The 24,774-nt window shown below is 41.9% G+C and overlaps 1 protein-coding gene across 1 annotated transcript in view; it reads left to right on the top strand.

The window, feature by feature from the left end:
* UBE2QL1 (ubiquitin conjugating enzyme E2 QL1) overlaps window positions 1-12,310 on the top strand; it is a 144,338-nt gene extending 132,028 nt beyond the window's left edge. Inside the window, exon 2 of the mRNA XM_069219703.1 lies at window positions 10,602-12,310. Coding sequence (XP_069075804.1) covers window positions 10,602-10,733 — 132 coding nt within the window. The 3' untranslated portion in view covers window positions 10,734-12,310. The remainder of the gene's footprint in view (window positions 1-10,601) is intronic.
* The last annotated feature ends 12,464 nt before the right edge of the window (window positions 12,311-24,774 follow it).

The raw sequence follows: 24,774 nt of genomic DNA, 5'->3' as shown, positions 1-24,774 counted from the left end.
TGGCAAAGGTTTGTTTTCAAATATTTTTCATTCAGCAATATTCTGAACAAAATTTAAAAGGAATAAAGAAGTACAAACAGGAGCACTCCCAAGCCTTGTTTAGTTTTGTAGGATTTAGCCATTATTTCCTCCCCACTAGCCCTGGGAGAAGATTTATGGACCTCCAAAAGATGTACACCTTCTGCCTCAAACATCAACTGAGTGGGTGTAGCAGATGGCCCCTCCCCTCTATACCATGAAAACCTTTGTTTGCCAAAGGTTGGTTTTCATGCAGTATTTGAAATGCATGAGACAAAACAACCGTATCAGCCGTACCCCAACATAAATCCCCCTGTTGTGTTCATACAGAGAAGCTTGGAGGGTGGGAGCAATACAGGACAGAGGGGGGTGGGCGGGTTGAGGCTGAAGCAGTATTACAGGGAGCAGAGCTAGCAAACACATGAACTCTTATAGAGTACTGAATGAAAAAGAAAAAAAAAACTGTCCCTTAAATGTGAGCAGTGAAAGGATGCATGCAGTCAGCCAATCAAAAAGATCGTAAAGAGACCGTGCTCCAGAGCAGAGATAAACACAAGAAGGCAACAAGCCACTGAATAAGCAAGCAAGCAAATAAGAGTGACAAAACAATTCCATGGTAAGCTACGGGCAGGCTGTAAGTGTACTCTAAGCTCACAGTAAGTCTTTGCAACCAGACAGCCTGGCTGCTTGGCAGGGTAGATTTAAAATATCAACAGCGAAGCCAAAACCAAAAACATGCATAAGTTTCCCTAGATGCCGGCTGAGCTAGAGGCCAAAATCCACAGCTATGCACTTTGCAAAAAACAGGTCAGTTTTCTTTGGGAAAATGTGATGTGTCCTTGTTGGGTTTTGAGGCATTTCCAGTCACGGGCACAAGGCCTACCAACACAAGTGAGGTACCATTTTTATCGGGAGTCTTGGGCGAATGCTGGGTGGAAGGAAGTTTGTGGCTTCTCTCAGATTCCAGAACTTTGCAGCACCGAAATGTGAGGGAAAAGTGTTTTTTGCCAAATCGTGTGGTTTGCAAAGGATTCTGGGTAACAGAACCTGTTGAGAGCCCAGAAGAAATCCCATCTGGGAGTCCCCTAGTTGTCTAGTTTTAACAAATGCACAGATTTGGTAGGTTTCCCTAGGTGCCGGCTGAGTTAGAGGCCAAAATCCACAGCTAGGCACTTTCCAAACAACACGTCAGATTTCAATGTAAAAATGTTGTGTCCATGTTGTGTTTCCTGCCGCGGGCACTAGGTCTACCCACACAAGTGAGGTAGCATTTGTATCAGGAGACTTGGAGAACACAGAATAGAAGAACAAGTGTTATTACCTCTTGTCTTTCTCTACATTTTTTCCTTCCAAATGTTAGTCAGTATCTAAAAAAAAGAATTTGAGAAATGCCTTGTAATTCACATTCTATTATGGGGACCCCAGAATTCAGAGATGTGCAACTCACCACTGCTTCTCAACACATTATCTTGTGCCCATTTTGGAAATACAAAGGTTTCCTTGATACCTATTTTTCGCTCTTTATATTTCAGCAAATGAATTGCTGTATACCTGGTATACAATGAAAACCCATTGCAAGGTGCAGCTCATTTATTGATTCTGGGTACCTAGGATTCTTGATGAAGCTACAAGCCCTATATATCGCTGCAACCAGAAGAGTCTAGCAGATGTAATGGTATATTGCATTAAAAAATCTGCCATAGCAGGAAAAAGTTTTAGAAGAAAACGTGGACAGAAATGGCTCTTTTTTTCACCTCCATTTCAATATTTGTTTATCTTAGCTGTTATTTTCTGTAGGAAAACCTTGAAGGATCTACACAAATGACCCCTTACTGAACTTAGAATTTTGTTTACTTTTCAGAAATTTTAGCTGTCTGGGATCCAGCACTGGTTTCACACCCATTTCTGTCACGAACTGGAAGGAGGCTGAAAGCAAAATAATAGTAAAAATGGAGTATGTCCTTGTAAAATGCCAAAATTGTGTTGAAAAATGTGTTTTTCTGATTCAAGTCTGCCTGTTCCTGAAAGCTGAGAAGATGGTGATTTTAGCTCTGCAAACACTTTGTTGGTGCCTTTTTCAGAGAAAAACAAACTCATGCTTTCTTCTGCAGCCCTTTTTTACCATTTTTTTAAACAAAATTTTAGCTGTATTTTGGCTAATTTCTTGGTCTCCTTCAGGGTAACCCACAAACTCTGGGTACCTCTAGAATCCTTAGGATGATCGAAAAAAAGGACACAAATTGGCGTGGGTAGCTTAAGTTATGAGGGCCTAATAGCGAACTACCCCAAATAGCCAAAAAAGGCTTGGCACAGGAGGGGGAAAAGGCCTAGCAGCGAAGGGGTTAAAGAAGGTCCATTGCAATGAAGCTTGACAGCAAAGATAATTAATGGTTAATTAAAACTCGCTCCTGCTGTAACATTATTTTGGCACAAGGCATTGCCTAAAGACAATAGACACTTTTGGAACGGATTTTTTTTTTCCCCAGTTGCATGTCAATGAATGCATAGTTCCATTGGTATTTAAACATTCTCTGGGAAACATGTCCAGCATCTGTATGTGCAAAACTTTCAAGACACATGCACATCTTGTGGCATAATCTTTTGTCAAACACAGAGAAGGTGTCCATCGTAAATAGCTCTTGACTAACACAAGTGGGCCATTCATTCTAAGAATACAAGCGATTTCTGTCAGAAAGGCATGCACTTTATTGGAGCTACAATATGTCTCGTGGTTGCAAATATCTGCTGAAGCGGGGTACCATTAGAGATAGCCAGGTAACAAAAGAGCGTCTAGGAAAATTGAAGCATATTATTTACATTAATAGCAACATCGGTTGCATAATATCATAAAATCCTTTGGAAAAAACATGTGCTCATCCTAAAAATGTATTGGCACTTTGTCTACTGTGTTAATCATGCAGGGCAGGCTGAAAGGAATAGTATGCTTACAGTGTACAGGCCTTACTTCACCTAGATTTATGACTGCAGACATCATTAAGACCATGGTTTTAGGGTTTCCACAAAAAAGCTTTCAAAAAGGAGAGTGACCAGTCATCAAAACAGTGCTACCATAATTAGTAGGAAAAAATAAGCACAGATATAGAAAAATTGTTGCCTTTTGTGCTTGGTATTGAGCGCATGCATACACTGCTTCACTGGAAGACGTGTGAAGAGACTGTCAAATCAAAAAGTGAGTTACACAGTGATTGTGCCTTCGTCAGAATTGAGATGAGCACTGCTGTTTTATGGCACCTAAACGGTTCTTTGTGTTTTGGCTTTTCAAGCATTAATTTTCGCTCCTGAAAAACAGCACTAACTCAAAACTGGAATAAGCAAAAACTGCACACCCACACTCTGTGCTAAGTGGTGCTAAATCACACTTCTGTGTTATTATGCTCAACTTCTTTCTTCCAAGAATCAGTGTTGTGTTGCGGCAGATAAAACGAGCATTTTCAATGGAATGGGTCTCAAATTTGCTTGAGTTAGAGCTATTAGCGTTGTAAAGAAAAAAAAAGCAGCGCGATTGCGCTGCGTGGAAAATAAACAGATAAAGTAATCTGGACACCATACTGAAAACATTGAGCCTCTTATGTTTTTAGTAGTTTACCGGTGCTGTGTAGGTGGGCTAAGCACAGGAAAAGGTATGACGTATGGATGCCTTTCACAAATTAAAGCAAGTGGATTTTAAAAGGCAACCCCACGAACCAATGTAAGAGACTGACGTGACATGGGTGTGGTTGGAAGCCCAGAGAGAGATTACAGAATGGGGCGGAGCGCTTTGCACTCACCCATAAAACATCAACATTGCTGATTTCTTCTATATAGACAAAAAGGATGGTGATTTATTTATTTTCTTAAAACACCACTAGATGCTGGCAAAGGTTTACAATGTGCTTAGTTGTGCAAACTGGACTGTTTATATGTATTTGCATTTTAATCAGTCACTTCTTTGATATGTATGCTCTTGTATATGAACAGATAAATATGAGTGATATATATCTCTGGGCCCCACATTTGTCCCCTTTTGAGTTTTAAAAAAAAGTGGCTATTCCCAGGACTCAACAGAACAGAGTGTGCCTCCAAGCTAGAAAGACAGAAGCTGTGGAAGAGCAACGAAAGACTGTGCAACTCGAATTCCACATTATGACATAAAGCCAACTACTGTCTGGCATCTCACTGCACAGAGCACTAAGCTCACCTGTTTGAATTAGCTCCATATGACGCACTGTCCAGCACAATTTTGTCAGTATTTAAAAGTGCCATCAAACTACATAGCAGGAAGCTCGGCCGTGGAGCCTGCACAAAGTTACATCAAAACATGTTCTGGCATACTACAAAAACTCCAAAGCTCAGCTTCCACCTGCACCCTCAAACCACACCCTTTCACAATTTATCACAGGGAGGGATTGGGCCAGCAAGACTTGCTGACCCGACCCACACTGTGACGAGTTGAGAAGGGGTGGAGTGACTGAGACTGCAGTTCTTGATCAATGTCAAGCCCCTTGTGCTGTGGGGCTTCAAGCCAAAGCTTCTGGGGCAAACATCCCAACACCGTCTTCAGGGGTGGAGCTCAGCCCTCAAGGCTGTGGCTTTGCCAGGCTGATGCATCACAGGCCTCAAGGCTGTGTAAACGGCAGCCTGGAAAATGCATTGACAACAGACTGTTGTACACGCGCATTCAAGCATAGCCAAATTCAAACATTGTTCACAGGGAACACTGAGAGTGAGTGTAGTCCTCAGCCAGCGCACGTGTGATTTTTCGCGTTTTGTTTAATCACATTAAAACGTATATAAACAAACTAATTTTGACTTTGTTGGAAAAAATTAAAGGGGCAGAGCCCCCACACCCATGATGCTGAACCGCCCCTGTTCAGGGAGTATCAGTATAATTTCTCTTTTCAAAAAGACCCATATGGTTCAAAACACCTCTGATTTAGAAGGAAAGAGAAGCTTTAATTATTTTATTGTGGCATCAGGCAAATCTGTAATGAATCCATTTAGGTAATGGAACAACAGAAAAATTAAGGTGTAGAGTCATGGCGCCTTTCTTATGGTCCTCCAACAAGTTCATTGTCACTACATATCTAATTTGACAAGAATCTCTGCTTCCGCCCCTGGACCATCTTTGAGCAACCCAAAATTCTAAGTGCATCTAAAAAAAGTATTCAAAAGTATAAATTGATTTTTTTTTTTCATCTGGGAGATATTAAGTATTTTCAGTAACTTTATTTTAGTTACTTTTTTAAAACTTGATGTTTATATGTAATATACATAGTTACATTCACTAGCACTATGCTACACAATCCCCATGTGTGCATGTGTGCTTCAGTTGTGCTGTTTATAATTATCACATTTAGCAATTTCAGAAATATACTTTGGAAAATCTCTTTACGCCTTCATTTAATATGTTTCATGTGTTCTATAAACCATTTTGCCATTCCTTTCATCCTGATGGATATAATCCTTAAGCATATTAGCAACTCATTGACCCTGACTTGCAGCAGATTATCCATGCACATGTTAATCAGTAGTCTTTAAAGAGATTAACTAACGTTGGTTGGCTTTTTGCAGAAGCAAATGTGCAGCTTTCACTGAAGGAGCAACTCAACTCCCAAAAATTTACAATTTCTTTCATGCATACCGCATTTAAATTACCCAAAGGTTTTCAGAATATTTGTTGTTGCACATGTAAAAACGTTTAAAAAGTATTTTGTTGCTGGGTTTTGTAATCAAGTTGCAGCAACTTCTTCAAAATGTAAGGCCTGTTGATTTAAGATCCACAATGGATACCTGCTGTGACCACCATGCCTGCATGGGAATTCCCTGGATCTCTGTCATGCTAGGTGACTTTAGACACAAACCTTTCAGGAGCCCTACTTGCTGCAGATTATCTCTGCACCTAGTCCCACCTGAAGGCAGCAACCTAGCTGTAAAGTTACCTGGGCAAGAAGGGGAGCAAAAGTATTCTGTTCCTGATGCGTACAATAGAGAGTATGTGTGGGACTTTCCACCAGCCATCACTTCCAGCTGTACATGGACATCCTGTGAGTGATCTGGCACCTAAAGGTGGCAGTGTGGGAGACTCAAGAGAGAAGGGGGAAGATATTCACCCAGGCGTACTCTGCATCATTCTAGCACATTGGGTGCTACCCCCTGACATACTAGCCATAAACCTGTCAGTATCAAATTGTATGGCACAAATGAAAACTAAATAGCATTATAGCATATTGGGCACTTCCATAGACATATGGCCAGTAGGACTCTCATATAGCCTTATAGCCCAAAGTAGGAGGCTATACCAGTCATCGAAGGCCCGCTCCAGGGTTAATGGCCCAAGCCTTTGGCTTGGGCCTTTAACAAGGGAGAAGGACTTTAATGCCAGTATAACCCAGCTACTTGAGGGCTATAAGGCTATTAGAACATTCCACCACTAGAGGGCAAAATGTTCTAATACATGAGTACCCACAAATATTTCCTCAGGGGCCAAAATATTTGGTCTGTGATGTGACAGAGGGCCGCATTGATGACAGCATGGTGGTGGTCAGGAACTTGGAGGGATGGTGGGTTTGGTGGTAAGGTGGGAGTAGAAGAAGCAAAACATATACATCTAGTGGCTGAATTGCACAATGAGAAACAAGAAGACCTGGCGATTGATTCCCCTCACCCCCTTTAATCAAGTTGTGTTTACCTAGGCAAATATTTTATTTCACTTTCCCTCCTTTTTCTTTATTATCACATACAAGAAGACCTTGATGTACAAAACGTGTAGATGTGCCTTGTAAAAAACTTCTCCTTTTGTTTGCTTTAATGAACTATACATTTTTTCATGTATAATAGGAACCCAGGCCACCCATAGAGTTCACATAATAACTGACATGCCTCTTAGTGCAATATTTCAATTCCTTCTCAATGCCCTGATAATCTGATGTATTAAGGTGAAACGGTTCTGCACGGTAATACTAGCACGTCGGTCCTTATTAAGTAAACTTACAAGGTGACACGTATAGGTCGATGAACCTTTTGATTTGCATGGAGTATCCTAGCCACACTGTGACAAGTGTACATAATAATAAAATGCGCAGCTTCATTAACAATAGTCAAGCAGTAACAATCAATCAAGAATACCAAGTAATAGGCGCACCATGACCCTTAAGTCATGAATAACCACATCTCAAAATATACACTTAGTAGTTTTATTGCCCTTTAGTTACAATACTGAGTCATGAGATGAATTCAAAACTTTATTCAGTTCAATAAACCACGGTTAATCATAAGATGCCATGAACATAATCTAATCAAAGCTTGCATCAAAATACATTCTAGAGAATTAGCACAAATTATCAAGATGAATCCCAATAACCCGGTAAGTAACATATATTCAGCAGAATTGTATCCGTCAATCAATTGTCAAACGTCATGTCAAGTACCGTCATGTGGAGTAACCTTAACTAAACCAGATCAGCATTAGCATGTGGGACATCATGCGAAAACAATTTGGAACATGAATTTTGAAAGAAAAAAACATCTACCTAAGGAATACTAGATAGACAGCGCAGTTGGTACCTAGAAAAGAAAAGCAGTGCAATACAGTCACATTATCATATCTACCTATCCTCGGTATGGATCAGCAACAGAGTCAGCCTTCGTTCTCAGGTTATCAGTCGATCAGCATCACATCAGGCTCTTAGTCAGAGAGTCGAGCCCAATGACAGAATCTCGAGTCACCTCTGCAATTTCAATGAAGTGTGCTCTACTCTCCCTCTCTATCTGAAATATTTTCCCTCTGTCATGATGTTATATCAAAGTCACCCAGACTGTTCCCTAATTCCTAATTGGTCAATTAGTTGTGCGTTATTTACATAGCCAATGAATAAAAACCAGCAAATCTATAGATTCTAGTATTTCATGGTTCTCGGACTGTTGGTTTGTTCGTTTTGCGATGTCCTCATCATACGGCTCATCAGGTATCGAAAATGTTGCATCTTCTTCTCCAGTCAGTGTCCTCATTGTTCAAGTCCTGGGAAAGTACACCTCGTTCGACTTACACAATAGTTGTTACAGCTCTAACTCTACCATCTCCTGTCCGTCGGTTCACATGAAGGCTCCTTGCAATGCAGATTTTGTTAAACAATGGGCAGTTCACGGTTAGTTCAGCTTCATCAACGTTTTACATTTTACCATTTAGAAACACAGCTTCTGCAATGAGGCCTGGCAAGATTAGGCACACACAATTGCTAAGTTAAGGCACATAATTTATAAAAACATAGGTTATATCTTTCAATATGTTATATTGCTACACTGTTCGTATTACATTTTCATCATTTACGTATAAATTAATCTTCTTTTTAATATTCTCGTTAACGTTGGTGGCCACACACCGTGGTCACAATTTCAAACGTGCACATCATTTTCTGTATTAATTTTTCTACTCATTTCATTACATAGGCATTCAATAATAATTTCTAAATAATACATTTGCATTAACAGTAACTAAATACACTGTTTGAATTCTGGAGAGACTTTGGGCCAGATGTAGCAAAGGGTTTTTCCCATTCTGTGTCAAAGGGAAAATGTGTTCGTACATATGGCCCTTTATCCTAATTTACACATTTGCTGCAAGATGTCTTTAAAAAATAAGGTGTTCCTAAAGTTGAGCTGTGAAGGATACCTTAGTTTCTTTCCTTCACTTCTATTTACCTTTAAACAAATGCTTGCCTGTTTTTTTACATCTATTTGATGTTAGTGCTGCTGTTGACAAGGGGGCTGCATGTAAAGGTCAGGAGGGCTGCATGCAGCTCCCAGAGTACTTTCAGGTTCACAGTTCTAGTAAATAAAACAAAGGCCTCGTGGAGCCCCAGGGCATTGAAATCGCCTCTGGCTCCATGAGGCCTTAACAACAGTGGAATGTTGGCGCTCCGGTCTTCTGGTGACCAGTAGAAGCCCCTGCACTGCATTGTTTTCAAAAGAGCTCCCAACATTCCAATGTTCTAATATTTATTAACATCCAGATATATAGGCCTACGTTTTGGCATGTTGGGCAGCACACCCATCATAAAGAGAATCATACTAGCATCCCAGACAGCACGCTGACATATAGGGCAGCATCTTGGTATATTGGACAGCATATCACTCGGGTATATTGGTCAATACCATAGCTTATTACTCCATTCCCTAGCGTATTAAACTGGCCCGTGCATGTTGAGCACCCCGTTCCCTGACAATTACGGCCACATCCTGGAGCACCTAACAGTCCCTGGCATACTGACCATATCGACCTGCTGGGATGATAACCAGCCCATTTCCATGTTGGCTCCTCTTGATTTTCTTACAATCTAAGCCAGCCAAATATATTATTGCCATAATTATTTTAATTAATACATTTGCGCTAACACCAGCACCCAGATATGTACTACTATTAAACTGTTGTGTTATAACATTATTTAAGATTCTAATTTATTTTGATGCACAAGATTTCTGATTTCATGTTCACTGGTACACTGACTGGTATACTATCTCCTGCACAGTGTCTAAAATCTGTATTATCTCATATGATAGGAGATTCTCTACTAGGTCACATGATGTCTGATAATTTTGTCTTACAGCACAAACCTTTATTTGCAGGGAATCCGATGTTTCTATTGCGCATACAGGCCCATATTTATACTTTTTTGCGCAAACCAGTCCCCTGGGCATGGTCATTGAGCGCAGTGGCATGTAGGGGGGCCCAAGTTAGGTCCCCCATGTCACTTAAAAAAATAAATTACTTACCTCAACTTACCTGGGATGGGTCCCCTCCGGGAGTGGGTGAGGGTGGCAGGGGGTGTCCCTGGGGGCAGGGAAGGGCACCTGTGGTCTGCTTCCATGGTCAGAGACCCCTCCTGTGCGTCAAAATGACCCAGGAGTATAAATAAGGCGCACATGCCTTAAAGTCATTTTTTGGACGGGAAAGCCTACCTTGCATGTCATTAACGCAAGGCGGTTTCCCGCATCCAGAAAATGACGCACACTGCTGAATTTTGACGTTTGCGGGGTCGGGCGTCAAAGTATAAACCTGGTGTTAGGTTTGCTCCAAATTTCCATCAAAAATGTTGACACACATTCGGCGCAAACAGAGTATAAATATACCCCACAGTTTTCTGACTGCCACATAAATGCATTTTTCTGATGCTGTGGAATGAACGGTGCTTCTACATACTGCGATAGATCTTGGAGTGAACAAGTATTTCATAAGCATCCTTTCACATCTGCGTCTAAAAACTACAACTTTAAAGCCCAATATTTGTGAAAATATGGTTTAAAATGTGCCACCGGGACCTATTTTTAAAAATATATATTCTCCAATAATCTCTTTGAAACGGTGCCAGCAGCAAAAACAAATATTTACAAAACTGACAAAATATATGTTTAAAATACAGTGTTCGTTGTGCTGCTCTATTTTTTCTGTGCAAGAAGCAACGATTGTTGCAAGCTTGATACACAGCTGTAGCCAGTGATGTTTTGTAAATCGTTTTCACTATTTTGCACTGTGACCACTTTGTTGAATTCAATGGTTGATATAGTTTTTTTTATTCTGTGTGTTGCAGGGTCGTATCTGCCGAAAAGCTGCCAAATCGAAAAAGTCCTTCAGTCGCAAGGAAGCAGAGGCTACGTTTAAAAGCCTTGTGAAGACTCACGAGAAGTATGGCTGGGTCACACCTCCCGTCTCTGACGGCTGATGTTTACACGTCGAAGAAAAAACAAAAAACAGACGCTTTTCATACTCTACAAGCAGACATTCATACACCCAAACAAAAGTACTCCGCCATCTTGTACTCTGTGCTGTGTATCATAACTTCCAAGGCCCTTCTCTTCCCACCTTCATCGTCTTCTACTACAATTTTTGTTTGAAATCATGAATGTCAAAAAGACTTTAACTTATGTATGGACAGATGTGTTTACAGAGAAAGAGAAGTGAGAGGAAAACAGTCGTTCTCTCCATATTAAGTGTCCAGACTAATGAATGATAGTCTTGGGGTCATCTTCTTGCAAGAGGTTGAGATTGCTTCATTTGTCCGCCCTGGCGTATTGTCTTCGGCTTCTTTCCATGACAGCAGCATTGAGAAGCCAGCAGTGGAAATTCCATCCACCTGCTGTTCAGCTCATTGACATGTAAATGAGGCAGTTAATATTTAATAGGCAGGCCTAGCATAGCATTGTCAGGTACATGTTTGCTGTGCTGTTCAGCTTGGTTCCTCGTGTTTTCAGGCCAACTCAGGCTAAACTGAAAGACTCGGCTGCAGCCGCAGGAAATGGCCGGCGGGGTTTGGACCCGGTTAACGGGCAAGGAGACCTGCGGTGAAAATGTGAGATTAAACATGTGGAAGAGATGAATGTGAAAAGGATCTATTGTAAACTGGTTTTGTACTTCAACTAACCTGCAAACGGTTAAAAATGACCATTACTCCTGCTGATTGTTTGGTGTGCTGTTGTGCAAAGATTAATTTGTGCTGTTAGATAGAATTAAAAACTGCTGCTCAGTATCAGGTGTACCACAGGATTCCCATTCGGCCAAGGGAAAACATAGGCCCCTGCAGCGCAGGGGGGGTGGGGGTATTCAGCCTAAAACCTCTGAATATCTGTAAGATACGGGAATCTTAGGGTCCCCCTAATCACATTCTGCAGAGTCCCCATCATTATGTGTTCTACCACTGCATTCAGCGCATGGTATTGTTGTATTTTTCTGCCAATGTACAGTGAGGCTGTGCGAATACTGTATGTTCAGGTTAGCTTCACCAATATTATTGCAGATTACCGTAAATGCTTGCGGTATAAACTGAGTCGTTCAAATCGTCATCACTAGGTATCACTCTTTACCTCTCAACGAAAGTTCTTGAGACTGCAGATAATTATTTACATTCATTTGCCACAGAAATCTGTTGGGTACATCTGTAAGGCAAATGTGCAAGAAAACGTGCAACCACAGTGAAAGTTCATTGTGTGCTTTTATCAACTACTGATTGACCCAATGCAAAAAAGGACTGTGTTTCGGTCACACAAAGATGATGGTACCAAGTTTAGAAATGACACGCTGCCCAGCGGCAGCAAAGCCTTGAAGCAGACCCCCCAAAAAAAGAAAAAAAAAAGGAATACTAACTATTTGTAAGATGATTTGCATGACACTGAAGTATGATTTGTTTTATTAGTGTTATTTATTTATTAGTCGCTATGTGTGTACTTTGAGTCAAGCGACCGAGAGAAACCACTGCTGTATATAAATGTCATGTTATTTAATTAAAGTTTAATTTGTCCCTCGTGTTGATAAACCTGGAACTTTTTGACTGTCTCAGTGAATGGAGAGAACATTGAAGCCCCTTTGAATGGAAAAATAAAACATGCAGTAAGAGAATCAGAAAATAAAACTTTTTATAAGCCAGCTACCCCCCCTAAAACCGACAGTCTGACAATGTGTTTACATTTTAAGAATACCTTAAATGATTGAGAACATAATGGTCAAAACCAATGGCGGACGGCAGCTTTAGGAGGGAGGGGGCCGGGCGACACACACTCATTCTTTCACACACAGACACTCACCCACATCCATTAACAAACACTCATACCATTCAAACATGCACGCACCAAATCAATCAATCAATCAATCAATCAATCAGTCAATCACATTTGTAGAGCGCATTACGTACCCGTTAGGGTTTCAAGGTGCTGAGGGGGGGGGTGCTGCTACTGGTCGAAGAGCCAGGTTTTAAGAAGTCTCCTGAAGGTGAGAAGGTCCTGGGTCTGTCGCAGGGAGGTCAGGAGGGTGTTCCAGGTCTTGGCGGCAAGGTAGGAGAAGGATCTGCCACCGGAGGTCTTGCGCTTGATGCGGGGGAACGATGGCGAAGGCGAGGTTGGCAGAGCGGAGTTGGCGGGTGGGGGCGTAGAAGTTGAGTCTGTTGTTCAGGTAGGCTGGTCCGGCGTTGTGGAGTGCCTTGTGAGCGTGGGTGAGGAACTTGAAGGTGATCCTCTTGTCCACGGCGAGCCAGTGGAGGTCTCTCAGGTGGTGGGAGATGTGGCAGCGGCGGGGTACGTCGAGGACCAGCCGGGCGGAGGCGTTTTGGATGCGTTGGAGGCGTCGGATGTCTTTTGCTGGGATGCCTGTGTAGAGTGCGTTGCCGTAGTCCAGTCTGCTGCTGACGAGGGCCTGGGTCACCGTTCTTCTAGTTTCCGTCGGGATCCATTTGTAGATTCTACAGAGCATGCGGAGGGTGTTGTAGCAGGAGGAGGAAACTGCGTTGACCTGCTTGGACATGGTGAGGGCGGAGTGGAGGACGAAACCCAGGTTGCGTGCGTGGTTGGCTGGCGTTGGCGGGCCTCCCAGCCCAACATTCATTTTAAATCACACACACTTATTCTTTCACGCACACACATCCATTAACATTCATACCATTCAAACATGCACGCACGCACCAAATATTCATTTTAAAAGATCGCACACACTCATTCTTTCACACACGCACACACATCCATTACCAACACTCATAACACTCAAACAATCACGCGCGCACCAAACATTTAATTCAAAATATCACACAGACACACACAGACACACACCTACCTTCAGCCTCCAGGTCCCAGGAGGGTTGGGACTGATGCCTTCCCTCACTGGCTGACCTTAGGTCAGCCAATGAGGGAAGGCAGCAGTCCCAGCCTCGACACAGAGTGGGATGGGGTCAGTGGGACTGCTGACCTCACCCCACTCTGTGACGAAGTGTCACTGATTGACACTCGCCCTGGGTGCTTCAGGGCTTAAACCTGAAGCTCCCACGGAGAGTGTCAATTGGTGACGCTTTCCTCATCACCCAGGGGAGGGCCTCGAGGCACCTTTGCTGAGCCGAGGAGTTCACGCCCATAGGAGGTGTGACCTCCTCAGCCCAGCAAAGTTCAGCTCAGGCAGCCAGGAGTGTGCGCAAAATCGCGCATGTCTGCTCCTGGCTGCCTGAGCTGAACATGGAGAGTGTCTGTCAGGCTGACGTTGTTCAGCCTGACAGACACTCTTCATGAGGGGTAAAAGGTGGGGGAGCATGGCCCCTCCGCCCTAAAGGAACGTCCGCCACTGGTCAAAACCGAAAAAGAATGATTGTCAACCCTAAACATCCTTTTCAAAACAAATGTTGAATATGTTAGAATGGATTGCTATCAATAACTGATCTGTTCTGACTGTATTGCAGTAGGCAACTAAACACCCTGAGTTGAAGGGAGTCCCTGATTGGCTGTCCAACTTTCTGTCTGGAATGCTGACGCCAAGTGTGAATATTGATAAAAAAGAGCCTGATTCACAGGGGTAAACTTACACTTTTTGTGTAAATGTACTACTTTTTGGTATTCACAAACTACATGCAGAGTTTTACAGCTTAGCATTTCCTGTACTTGTGTGTGCGTGGTGTTCTCTGAGTGCGGAGAACTCCTCCCACATAAGTATAGGGAGTGTGGGGTTGTAAAATTCTGCACGCATTATATCAATACCAAACTGTAGTAAACTTAAGCAAAAGTGTAAGTTTACCTTTGCAAATTAGGCCCTAAGAAATTAACATAAATCTAAAATATCAGAATTCATAAAACAAACTCATTATCTTTCCTCAGTGGTTGATAATTTTGAGGACAAATATAGTATACCTGTCATCTCGTAAGTCTTTTTGACTTAAGGTGTGGCTAGCATCAAATTTCCAAACCATGTCAAATTTTTCACCACACATTTTCAGCCCATCTGTGTAGGCTGGTTAATAAAGCAATATAGTTTTGCTCACTGATTTAAAACCTATCTTTCAGACTTCACCCTTCCCAAAACGCAATGACTACTGTTGGCTTTCATATTTTGACAGGTGGGTATTTTGATGTTGGTATTAGAATTCTCAATATGTGGGTGCCTCTGGTACAACAGTAAATGGACAAGGGGCCTGTACTTTTCAAGACTTATTAGATCTTAATTAAGCAAGTAGGTACTGCCAAGGGTGGGAGAACAGTATTGCATGATGATACAGGAACAGCAACTGCTTCACTATTCTCAGCACCCCTTTCAGAGGGCCACGTGCCACACCGGGGTTACTGGGCCCAACTGTGGTGGTTGCTGTCTTTTACTCCTGATGTCCCAGGGCTCGACCTACAAAGGATCCTGAGCAGCTGGGCCAAGAATCCCTTCTCCAGTTGACTGTCAGTGATAGCTGTAGACAAGCAATCAACAGCTCTCTTTTGGAGGGGGGAGGGAGAGTAGACATAGGTAAGTGAACATGACTCATAACTCAAAGTGCGCACAGTACAAAAAACAAATGTCCAGTTTGTGGACTTGACTTTCTGGTCATGGCAGTAATCCTCTAGTTCAGGCCAGGGTGCAAACACTTGGCCACAGTTGTACCCGCAGCCTCTCCTGGCATCCAGGGTTGTCCCATTACTCGCGATCAGGGTGCAGACTACTCCAGTCCGATCACTGTCACTATGGCGGCCCTTCCTGGCCTATAGGTCGTCAGCCTCAGTGCATACAACTCTCGTGCTCCTGTCCCAAATAGGCTTAACAGTTGCCCCTCTGGCATCTGGGGTCGACATGGCAGTGTGGGACTAGCACTTCATGCTTGGTGCTCTTCACACAACTTAGATCACAGCAGACCTCTCTTGCCATATAGAGGACCCAGACCATTCCGGCACAAGGGCAACATACTGGTCGGTTCACAGCAGTTCTCCTCACACCTCGCACACAGAACACTCTTGGTAGAGCTCCCCACTGAATCTCCCTCCCTCCAATGCTCTCCTCTTCCTCACAGGGCACACTGGTTTTGGCAAGCAGACAGGCGCTGGTACTCCAGGCTCTAGGGTAGGTGATCCTGGTTTTCCTTGTCACCGAGCAGGGAGACTAATAGGCCTTGGCCCACCCAGTCCTGGTCACAGGACTCTTGCAGAACAACCCTTGTCATGCAGCCGGCCTGGCTGCTTGGCAGATGACAGTTTGGGATCTCAAACTCCCTTTTTTTAATCGCCCATTTCCAGACATCAAAATGTGATTTAGGGTCTAAGTCTTTGAAGTTTTATGTTGGGGTTCTGCTTCTTTTGAAATATCTATTTCTCTATTTCTTCTTTCTTCATGGAAGGATGTGTGTCACAGCAGGCAAGATTCCGAAGCTAATTGACCCACCACACAATTAATAGAAGTGACCATAGTTTAACCACAGTCATATGTGCACCAAAAGGTTAATCTCAGGCTCCCTGCCCTACTCTTGGATTTCCGTATCAGCCCAGTCTCCTTTTTAAAGATGTGTTGGGCCCCTTCCTTGTGATCTATCACTGAATCAAAGACCAAGGGGGAGTGGAGTCTCCTTCTAGTGTGTGTCCCACCAAGTTCACAGGAATGCAGTAAAACACATCTGCCTGGGGGATTCCACTACTCCTCATGTCTCCACAAGGTAGACCTGAGCTTCTCAAAATGGAACCTAAGGTCATCCATGTATTGTACCTATACAGGCACACTTACTAAGTGTACATTCACAGCACACTTCCTCCATGCATTGTACCATTACGAGTACACATACATTCAGTACACCCATTCAGCCCGCATGCACTGTTTAGCACTGAGGCTTTTTATACTGTACCAGGTTGTGTTATTTGCAAGCATACACTCTGCCAGCACACACACTCACCATGTGCGTGCTGCACAACACTTCACACGTCAGATATTGTACTTCATGCAACCACACATACACCCAGCACATGTGCTAGCGCGCCTGGTCCATAGTAAGTAAACTTACAAGGGGACACGGATAGATTGATGAACCTTTTGAATCGCGTGGAGTATCCTAGCTATGTAATGACTAATGTATATCAGCAATTCAATACGCAATCAATAAGCACTAAGAGAAAAACGTTAATCAGCTGTTAATTTCATCAACAATTCATTAATAACCACGACTCAATATACATTTTAACAATTTTTATTTCCCTATTTGTTACAATTCTAAGGCATAAGGTTAACTCAAACTTTTATTTATTCAATTCAATATTAATTCATTAATGACCACCAATAAGATAATCTAATCAGAACTTGAGAAAACATTTGCTCTAAAGCTTCAACATAAGCCAACAAAGAAGAATATGACAACATTAATAGCAGAGTTCAACAATCAGTTTGTCAACCATTTGTCACTGCCTGCGTCACCCAAGGTAACCTTACCTAACCCAGATTAGCATTAGCATGTGGGACTTCATGCGCAAAAACAATTTAGAACATGAATTTTGAAAAACATCTAGCTAAGAGAAAATCAACTAACAGCGCAGTTGGTACCTAGAAGAAAAGGCACAAGGTCACATTGTCATAGCTACCAATAAACAGAATAAATCAGCAACAAACTCAGTCTTCATCTTCAGGTCATCAATCGATCAGCAAAGCATCAGGCTCTCAAGCGCATAAGCCCAATGACGGAATCTCGAATCGCGTCTTCTGACGTTATCAGTTCTCTCCTCACATCTCCCTAGTTCTCCCTCGCAACTCTCTGAAGCCTTAGCCCATTGTCATGACTTTTTATTAGAGTTTTTCAGTCCATCCCCCTAATTCCTAATTGGTTCACTAATCACCAGTTACTACTCTCTCCAATTCATTTTAGTTAACAAATCTATGAATTCTAATATTATGCTGTTCTCAGTTAGTTGATTGGTTCACAGTACGATGTCCTCATCATCTAGCTCATCAGGTATCGAAAATGTTGCATCTTCTTCTCCAGTCAGTGTCTCTATGTTTCAAGTCCTGGAAAAGTACATCCAGTCTACTCTACACATAATTGTATCAACTCGATTCCATCATCACCTGTCCATCGGTACATTGCTGAAAATTCTAGCTAAGCAGACTTTAACATCTGGTAGTTCAAGGTTAGTTCAACATCTCAGCTTCACTACAGTGTGCTATTATTCAGCTTCAACATGAGGCCTGGTAAAACTAAGCCACAACTTCGGCTAAGTTAGCTCTACAATATAATGTAAAACATATGCTATACATCTCATTATGACATATTACTACATTTTTATAATTCATCTTCATTATTTTCCACATTTTAATCATTTTTAGTACAATTCGTGAACATTGTCCGCCACTCTTCGTGGTCACATTTTCAAACGTCCACATTAATTTTGTCTAGATTAGTCATTTTTACCTTCTCTTTGTTACTTAATAATGAAATATACTCATTAATAATTTTAATTAGCATATCTGCTTCATCAATCCCTCCTCTGATGACTAAATATGTCATCACACTACTTCATCATCAACATTTTTTATAATTCTATTTCCTCTGTATTTTATCTTCTTAAATCTTCCCTATAGATTCTTTCTCTGTTTCGTTCCTCCCTCCTCTGATGATTTTTAGCCCTTTTTTAATTTTAATCTTTTGACATAATTTGCATGAACCCCATAATCCTAATATGCAAGCAATCACAATTAATATCCCCTGCATGATTTTCAATAATACTCCATTCCAAATGCTACTAAGCCAGTTTCCAACTGAAACAAGTTCTTTTCTAACCTTTTCCCAAACACCTGGTTCCTCCAATTCTTTCAAATCCTTACTTGAGTTAGTCAGGTTAGTGAGCAAATCTCTTATCTCCTTATCGTTGTCTGGAATATATGAGCAAAAGTGCCTAGAATTAATCATTTTACAAACTCTGACGTTTTTCGCTAAAAGAATGTTTAACGCAAGCCGATTTTGAAGCGTTTTAGCTCTATCCACAGCCAATTCAGTATCTATCAGGAGTATTGCTCCTGTAAAATTTGTCAGCATGTTGTCCACAGTAGTAGCCAACTTTCGTATCTTGATCAAATTTCAGAATGATTCCTACTGAAGGAATCACTGCGCCAAAGATATCTCCCACAACTGCAGAAGAGGTTTCCCTCCTCTGTCGCTTATGATGTAATTCAGTCAATTTCGGTAACTTCTTTAAGTCATCTATTTGTTAAATCTTTGGGAAAACTATCCCCAAATAACATGTCCCATACCATCCTCTTGGAAGACGGGTATAAGCATTAAGTCCACATATGTAATAGATTTCCAGGAATCGCGGGGTCCGCACCATTCAACATAAAAGTCCACTTACTCTGAAACAAAAACACATGTCTACATTCACTCGTTCCCACAAATATAGTGTCAGTGCGTGACTTTGGCCTATATATACAAAGCTTCCCTACGTGTAATGCATCTAATGCTAATTTCCCTTGTGTTTTAATTATAGTGTAAGCATAATCATTTTTGTAAGTCCTTTTCTCTAAGCCTTTTTCTAATTTTTCTTTTAATGCCTTCCTTCTATCATCAGTGTGCCCTATAAAGCTCTTTTCTAAAGGTGTAAGCAAACATGTCAGCTTATTCTTATGCACGTAAGCTGTCCCAAATGTTAGTGTAGGCTCAAAGAATCCTCTAACTAAAACTATATCATGCTCCTTAGCTACTTTACTCAAATACCTAATAATAGGAACAAACGAAAACACAACATCGTGGTTGGAATACAAATACTGTATATACTCTTGCTTATAGAACCTTGTTAGTAGCAGACTATATCCAATTCCGTAAGTTAATGGCAAACTGTGGTACGTAACTCCTTCCTCTACTTATGAAGGAATTTGCGTACACATAAGACAATCCCTTGCATCCATCGTTTCAACATTCTCACTCAACAAGCGATAGAAAACATTAGAAGAAAGCTCTCCCTGTGCATTAGTATAATCATGCAAGTATTTCTCATCTAACTTCTCCAGAGCTGTTAGTGTAGTAGTCTCAAAAGCAGGTATATTATTCCCTTCCCTCACTTCCATTAGACATTCTTCCATTACTATTATAAACAATATTCCACACATAATTGCCATTACAACACTCATATATCTAAAGTGCCTACCATTTCTAACTTGATTATTTAACTCAGCCATGATCTGTAAAGAAGCCAAAGCAGAAGTAACTCTTATATAAAGTGCAGTAGGAAAAATTATTTTCATGCAGTTCAGTTTCACACTCAGGAACCCCTTTGCTTTTGTCAAAGTAGATTAGCAGCTTGTCACATCCGGTTTTCAATGTCCGATCAGCTTATCAATGTCTCTTCCAGTTTACTTTACTCAACAGTCTCTTTATGGTTTTTCCAGATTAGCTCAACAATTCAGCACCCTGATGACCTTCAGGTTACATCAAAGTACTGACTCAGAACTTCTCTATCAAAACAAAAGGACATGAACTCGTGTTGCCATTCATTGGTAGTTGCATATGCCCGTTCAGGACCTGCGTATCGTCGACTTGCAATTCTTTCTTTTCAACTTTTGATCCCCACTTAGTTCCCCTTCACTCAATTCTTCCTTCCTTTTAATGTCTACTTCTTCCTCTATTGTTTCATTTATGACCAATTCCTTTTTCTTCCTTATTTGTGATTCAGGCCAGTTATCTCCTTTCCTCGAACCTTCCGTCAATAATTCTTCACCTTAATCTCTTACAGGGGTAATTGAATCATCTTCCACGAGCTCTGGTTCAACTTCAGGTTCTCTTGGCTCCTTTTCTGATTCAGGTGCGGCAACCGGTTTCGCTGTTGTTGGTGCTCTCAACAACACTCCTTTATGCTCCTGCGGACACACCACTCTCTTCGTATGGCTCGTGTGTATCCAGTTCGGAAGTCCTTCACCCTTCTCAGCTGTAGTTTTTGTTAAGACCACCTGATACGGGCCTCTCCACCGTGGCTCTAAACACATGTTGCAAACATGTTTTCGGACAACAACCCAGACACCGGCTATCAGATTGTGCCCTGGATCGTGGATGGGTGGCAGGGTAATGGCGTGCACCTGCTGAGAGAAAGAGCGAACCACGTCAGCCAGACCCTTGTAGTCCAACACCAAAGCATCTGTAATATTCACAAGTACATTGGCTGGAACTGCTGGTAACCTCATTGCTCTGCCCAAGAGGATCTCATGAGGCGACAACCCTGTCTTCCTGTTGGGTGTTTCTCATCGAAATCAACACCAAAGGTAATGCACCTGGCCATTTCAGATTGGTGGCTGCACACATCTTTGCAATTCTTGAAGGTACCGTTCATCTGTTCCACTAGACCTGATGCTTCTGGGCGATAGCTACAATGCAACTTCTGCCTGATGTTTAGTGCTGCACATAAGAGTTTCATCACCTCATTGCTGAAGTGAGTTCCCCTATCTGATTCTAAAGAGATTGGAAACCTGAAATGTGATATCAACTCCCTAAGCAACAACTTTGCTACTGTGAGACTGTTATTCCTTCGTGTAGGGTATGCTTCAATCCAGTGACTAAAAACACAAACAAACACCAACACGTACTTCAAACCTCCACACGTAGGCATCTCAATCAAATCCAGTTGCATTCTGCTGAATGGTCCTCCTGCTCTTCCAATGTGGCTCAAATTCACCACTGTCCCCTTTTCCACGTTTGGCTGCTAACCAATTATACTGCAATGGCATACTGCTTCTGCTGCTTGCCTAAACTTAGGATTGAACTAGTCTATTTTGAACAACCAAACCATGGCATCCCTCCCAATGTGTGCCTGTCCATGATAATAGCGGGCCATTTGCGACAAACTATTTGACAAAACCATCTGACCCTCCTCTTAAACCCAAATCTCATCAGGTCTTTGGACACATTTAAATTTCACCCAGAGTTGTTTCTCTTCGTTGTCAACGTTACTCTGCAATGTTTTCAACTCTTCCAAAGTATTGATCACTTTTAATGCAAAACTTGTACATGTGTTTTCTTCCTCTGACATCAATTCCCACTTGTCTTTGAACGATATACAGTTCAATGCGCAAAACCTTGCAACTTGATCCGAATATCTATTTTCCCAATGAGATGTAGTCCTGTGTCTTTTGATGAGCACTGGATTTCACCACAGCAATTTCTTCAGGTAACTGTATTGCATAAGGCAATTATTTTATGCTGTCGCCATTTCGTACTGGTGAACCAGTAGAGGTCAGGAAATCTCTTTGCGACCACAATTGACCAAAATCATGAACCATTCCAAATCCATATTGATTATCTTTGTAGATAGTGATGTTCAATCTAGCAGAAACGTGGCACGCTCTAGTAAGAGCTACCAATTCTGCCACTTGTGCACAATACACTCCTCGAAGCCAAGAAGCTTCTAAAGTACCTGTAATTGTGCGACCAGCATATCCTGATCGCTATGTCCCTGTACCATCTCTGATACATGAGGCATCAACAAAGACAATTTGGTCATTCTCTTCTAATCATGTATCCCTGATGTCAGGCCTGGTTTGGTTCACAGTTCTGTTACCTCAAGACAATCATGCTCAATGTCTTCTTCTTTTTCAATTTCAACAGTGTCACTTGGAAGCAATATTGCTGGGTTCAGCACTGTACATCTTTTCAATGTTACATTTGGAGCACCTAGAATGCTCGTCTCATACCTTGCTAGTTTGACACCCGTCAACTACTGTGTTTTTGTCCTTGTCAGTAAAAGCTCAACAGAGTGAGGAACCATTACCGTTAGAGGGTATCCCATCACTGCTCCCTCACATTGAGAAAGACTTGGACCAACCGCGGCAATGGCACACAAACAACCTGGTAAGGCTGCTGCGACTGGGTCCAAGGTAGCTGAAAAATAGGCTACTGGGCGATAAGCACCTCCATTGACCTGTGTCAAGACAGACAAAGAACAAACATCACATTCATGACAAAACAATGTGAATGGTTTAGTGTAATCAGGCATTCTCAACGCTGGAGCTCTGCACAAACTGTCAACTCAGTAAACGCTTTCATCTGATCCTGGTCTAGTGTAATGGGGTCTATAATATCTTTGTGTGTCAGCTGCTGCAGTGGTTTGGCAATCTCAGCAAGATTTGGAATCCACTTTTGACAATAGCTTACCATTCCCAGAAACATTCTAACATCTCTCTGTGAAGTTGGTGGACTTCTCTGCAAAATCATTATAATCCTTTCTCTAGATATTCTCCTTGACCCTTTCTCTATTTGGTGACCCAAATATTTCCCTGACTTCTGCCAGTACTGCAATTTCAAAGGTGACTCCTTATGACCGAATGTTCTCAAATGATTCAACAGGGCAATCGAGTTGTACTTACACTCGTCCCTTGTCCTCGCAGCAATCAATAGGTCATCAATGTAGTGTACTAGGGTCGATTGGAACGGTAGTTCCAATGTCTCCAAATTCCTTTTCAGAATTTAATTGAACAGAGACGGTGACTCCGTGTTCCTTTGAGGGAGTCTGCACCAGCTGTAGAATCTGTCTAGGAATTTGAAACTAAAAAGAAACTGACTATCCTCATGGAAGAGGCACAGAAAAGAAAGGTTGTGATAAGTCCACCACTGTGAACCACTCTGCATCACATGGAATCTGAAACATTACTGCTGGATTTGGCACTACTTGACCACCATGTCATTCACTTTTCGCAAGTCTCGCACAATGCGCACTTTCCCACACGGCTTCTTTATGCCCATTATCGGTGAATTACATGGACTGCTCAACACTTCTTTCAAAACGCCTTGTTTCAGAAAATCTCCAATTATCTGTGCCACTTTCATCATTAACATCCTGTGCCATGTTATAATGTGGAAGCTGCGGGAACACTACAGTTGGCTTTAGAGTGACTGTGATGGGTTCCACCCCCTTAATCAGACCCACTTCCTTGCCTGTCAGGTCCCACACATTTTCCTGTACCATTCCTTGCAAATCTCCATGCAATTCTTTCACAGTGAACATCAGGAAAAACTAAATTAATAGGTATTCTTCATTAATGGTTTTATTCTCAGTTTCAGGAGACTGTTCTTCCTCCTCATCACTATTTGTCTGAACCGCTATTCCAGCATTTGAACAATTAATTGAACATTTGGTCTTGCACAATACAGGGAGTGCAGAATTATTAGGCAAGTTGTATTTTTGAGGATTAATTTTATTATTGAACAACAACCATGTTCTCAATGAACCCAAAAAACTCATTAATATCAAAGCTGAATATTTTTGGAAGTAGTTTTTAGTTTGAGCTATGTTGGGGGGATATCTGTGTGTGCAGGTGACTATTACTGTGCATAATTATTAGGCAACTTAACAAAAAAAAAATATATACCCATTTCAATTATTTATTATTACCAGTGAAACCAATATAACATCTCAACATTCACAAATATACATTTCTGACATTCAAAAACAAAACAAAAACAAATCAGTGACCAATATAGCCACCTTTCTTTGCAAGGACACTCAAAAGCCTGCCATCCATGGATTCTGTCAGTGTTTTGATCTGTTCACCATCAACATTGCGTGCAGCAGCAACCACAGCCTCCCAGACACTGTTCAGAGAGGTGTACTGTTTTCCCTCCTTGTAAATCTCACATTTGATGATGGACCACAGGTTCTCAATGGGGTTCAGATCAGGTGAACAAGGAGGCCATGTCATTAGATTTCCTTCTTTTATACCCTTTCTTGCCAGCCACGCTGTGGAGTACTTGGACGCGTGTGATGGAGCATTGTCCTGCATGAAAATCATGTTTTCTTGAAGGATGCAGACCTCTTCCTGTACCACTGCTTGAAGAAGGTGTCTTCCAGGAACTGGCAGTAGGACTGGGAGTTGAGCTTGACTCCATCCTCAACCCGAAAAGGCCCCACAAGCTCATCTTTGATGATACCAGCCCAAACCAGTACTCCACCTCCACCTTGCTGGCGTCTGAGTCGGACTGGAGCTCTCTGCCCTTTACCAATCCAGCCACGGGCCCATCCATCTGGCCCATC

Source organism: Pleurodeles waltl, chromosome 2_2, assembly GCF_031143425.1.
Source record: "Pleurodeles waltl isolate 20211129_DDA chromosome 2_2, aPleWal1.hap1.20221129, whole genome shotgun sequence".
NCBI lineage: Eukaryota > Metazoa > Chordata > Amphibia > Caudata > Salamandridae > Pleurodeles > Pleurodeles waltl.
Note: the sequence above shows the minus strand (reverse complement) of the source record. Positions and strands in the feature narration are given on the sequence as shown.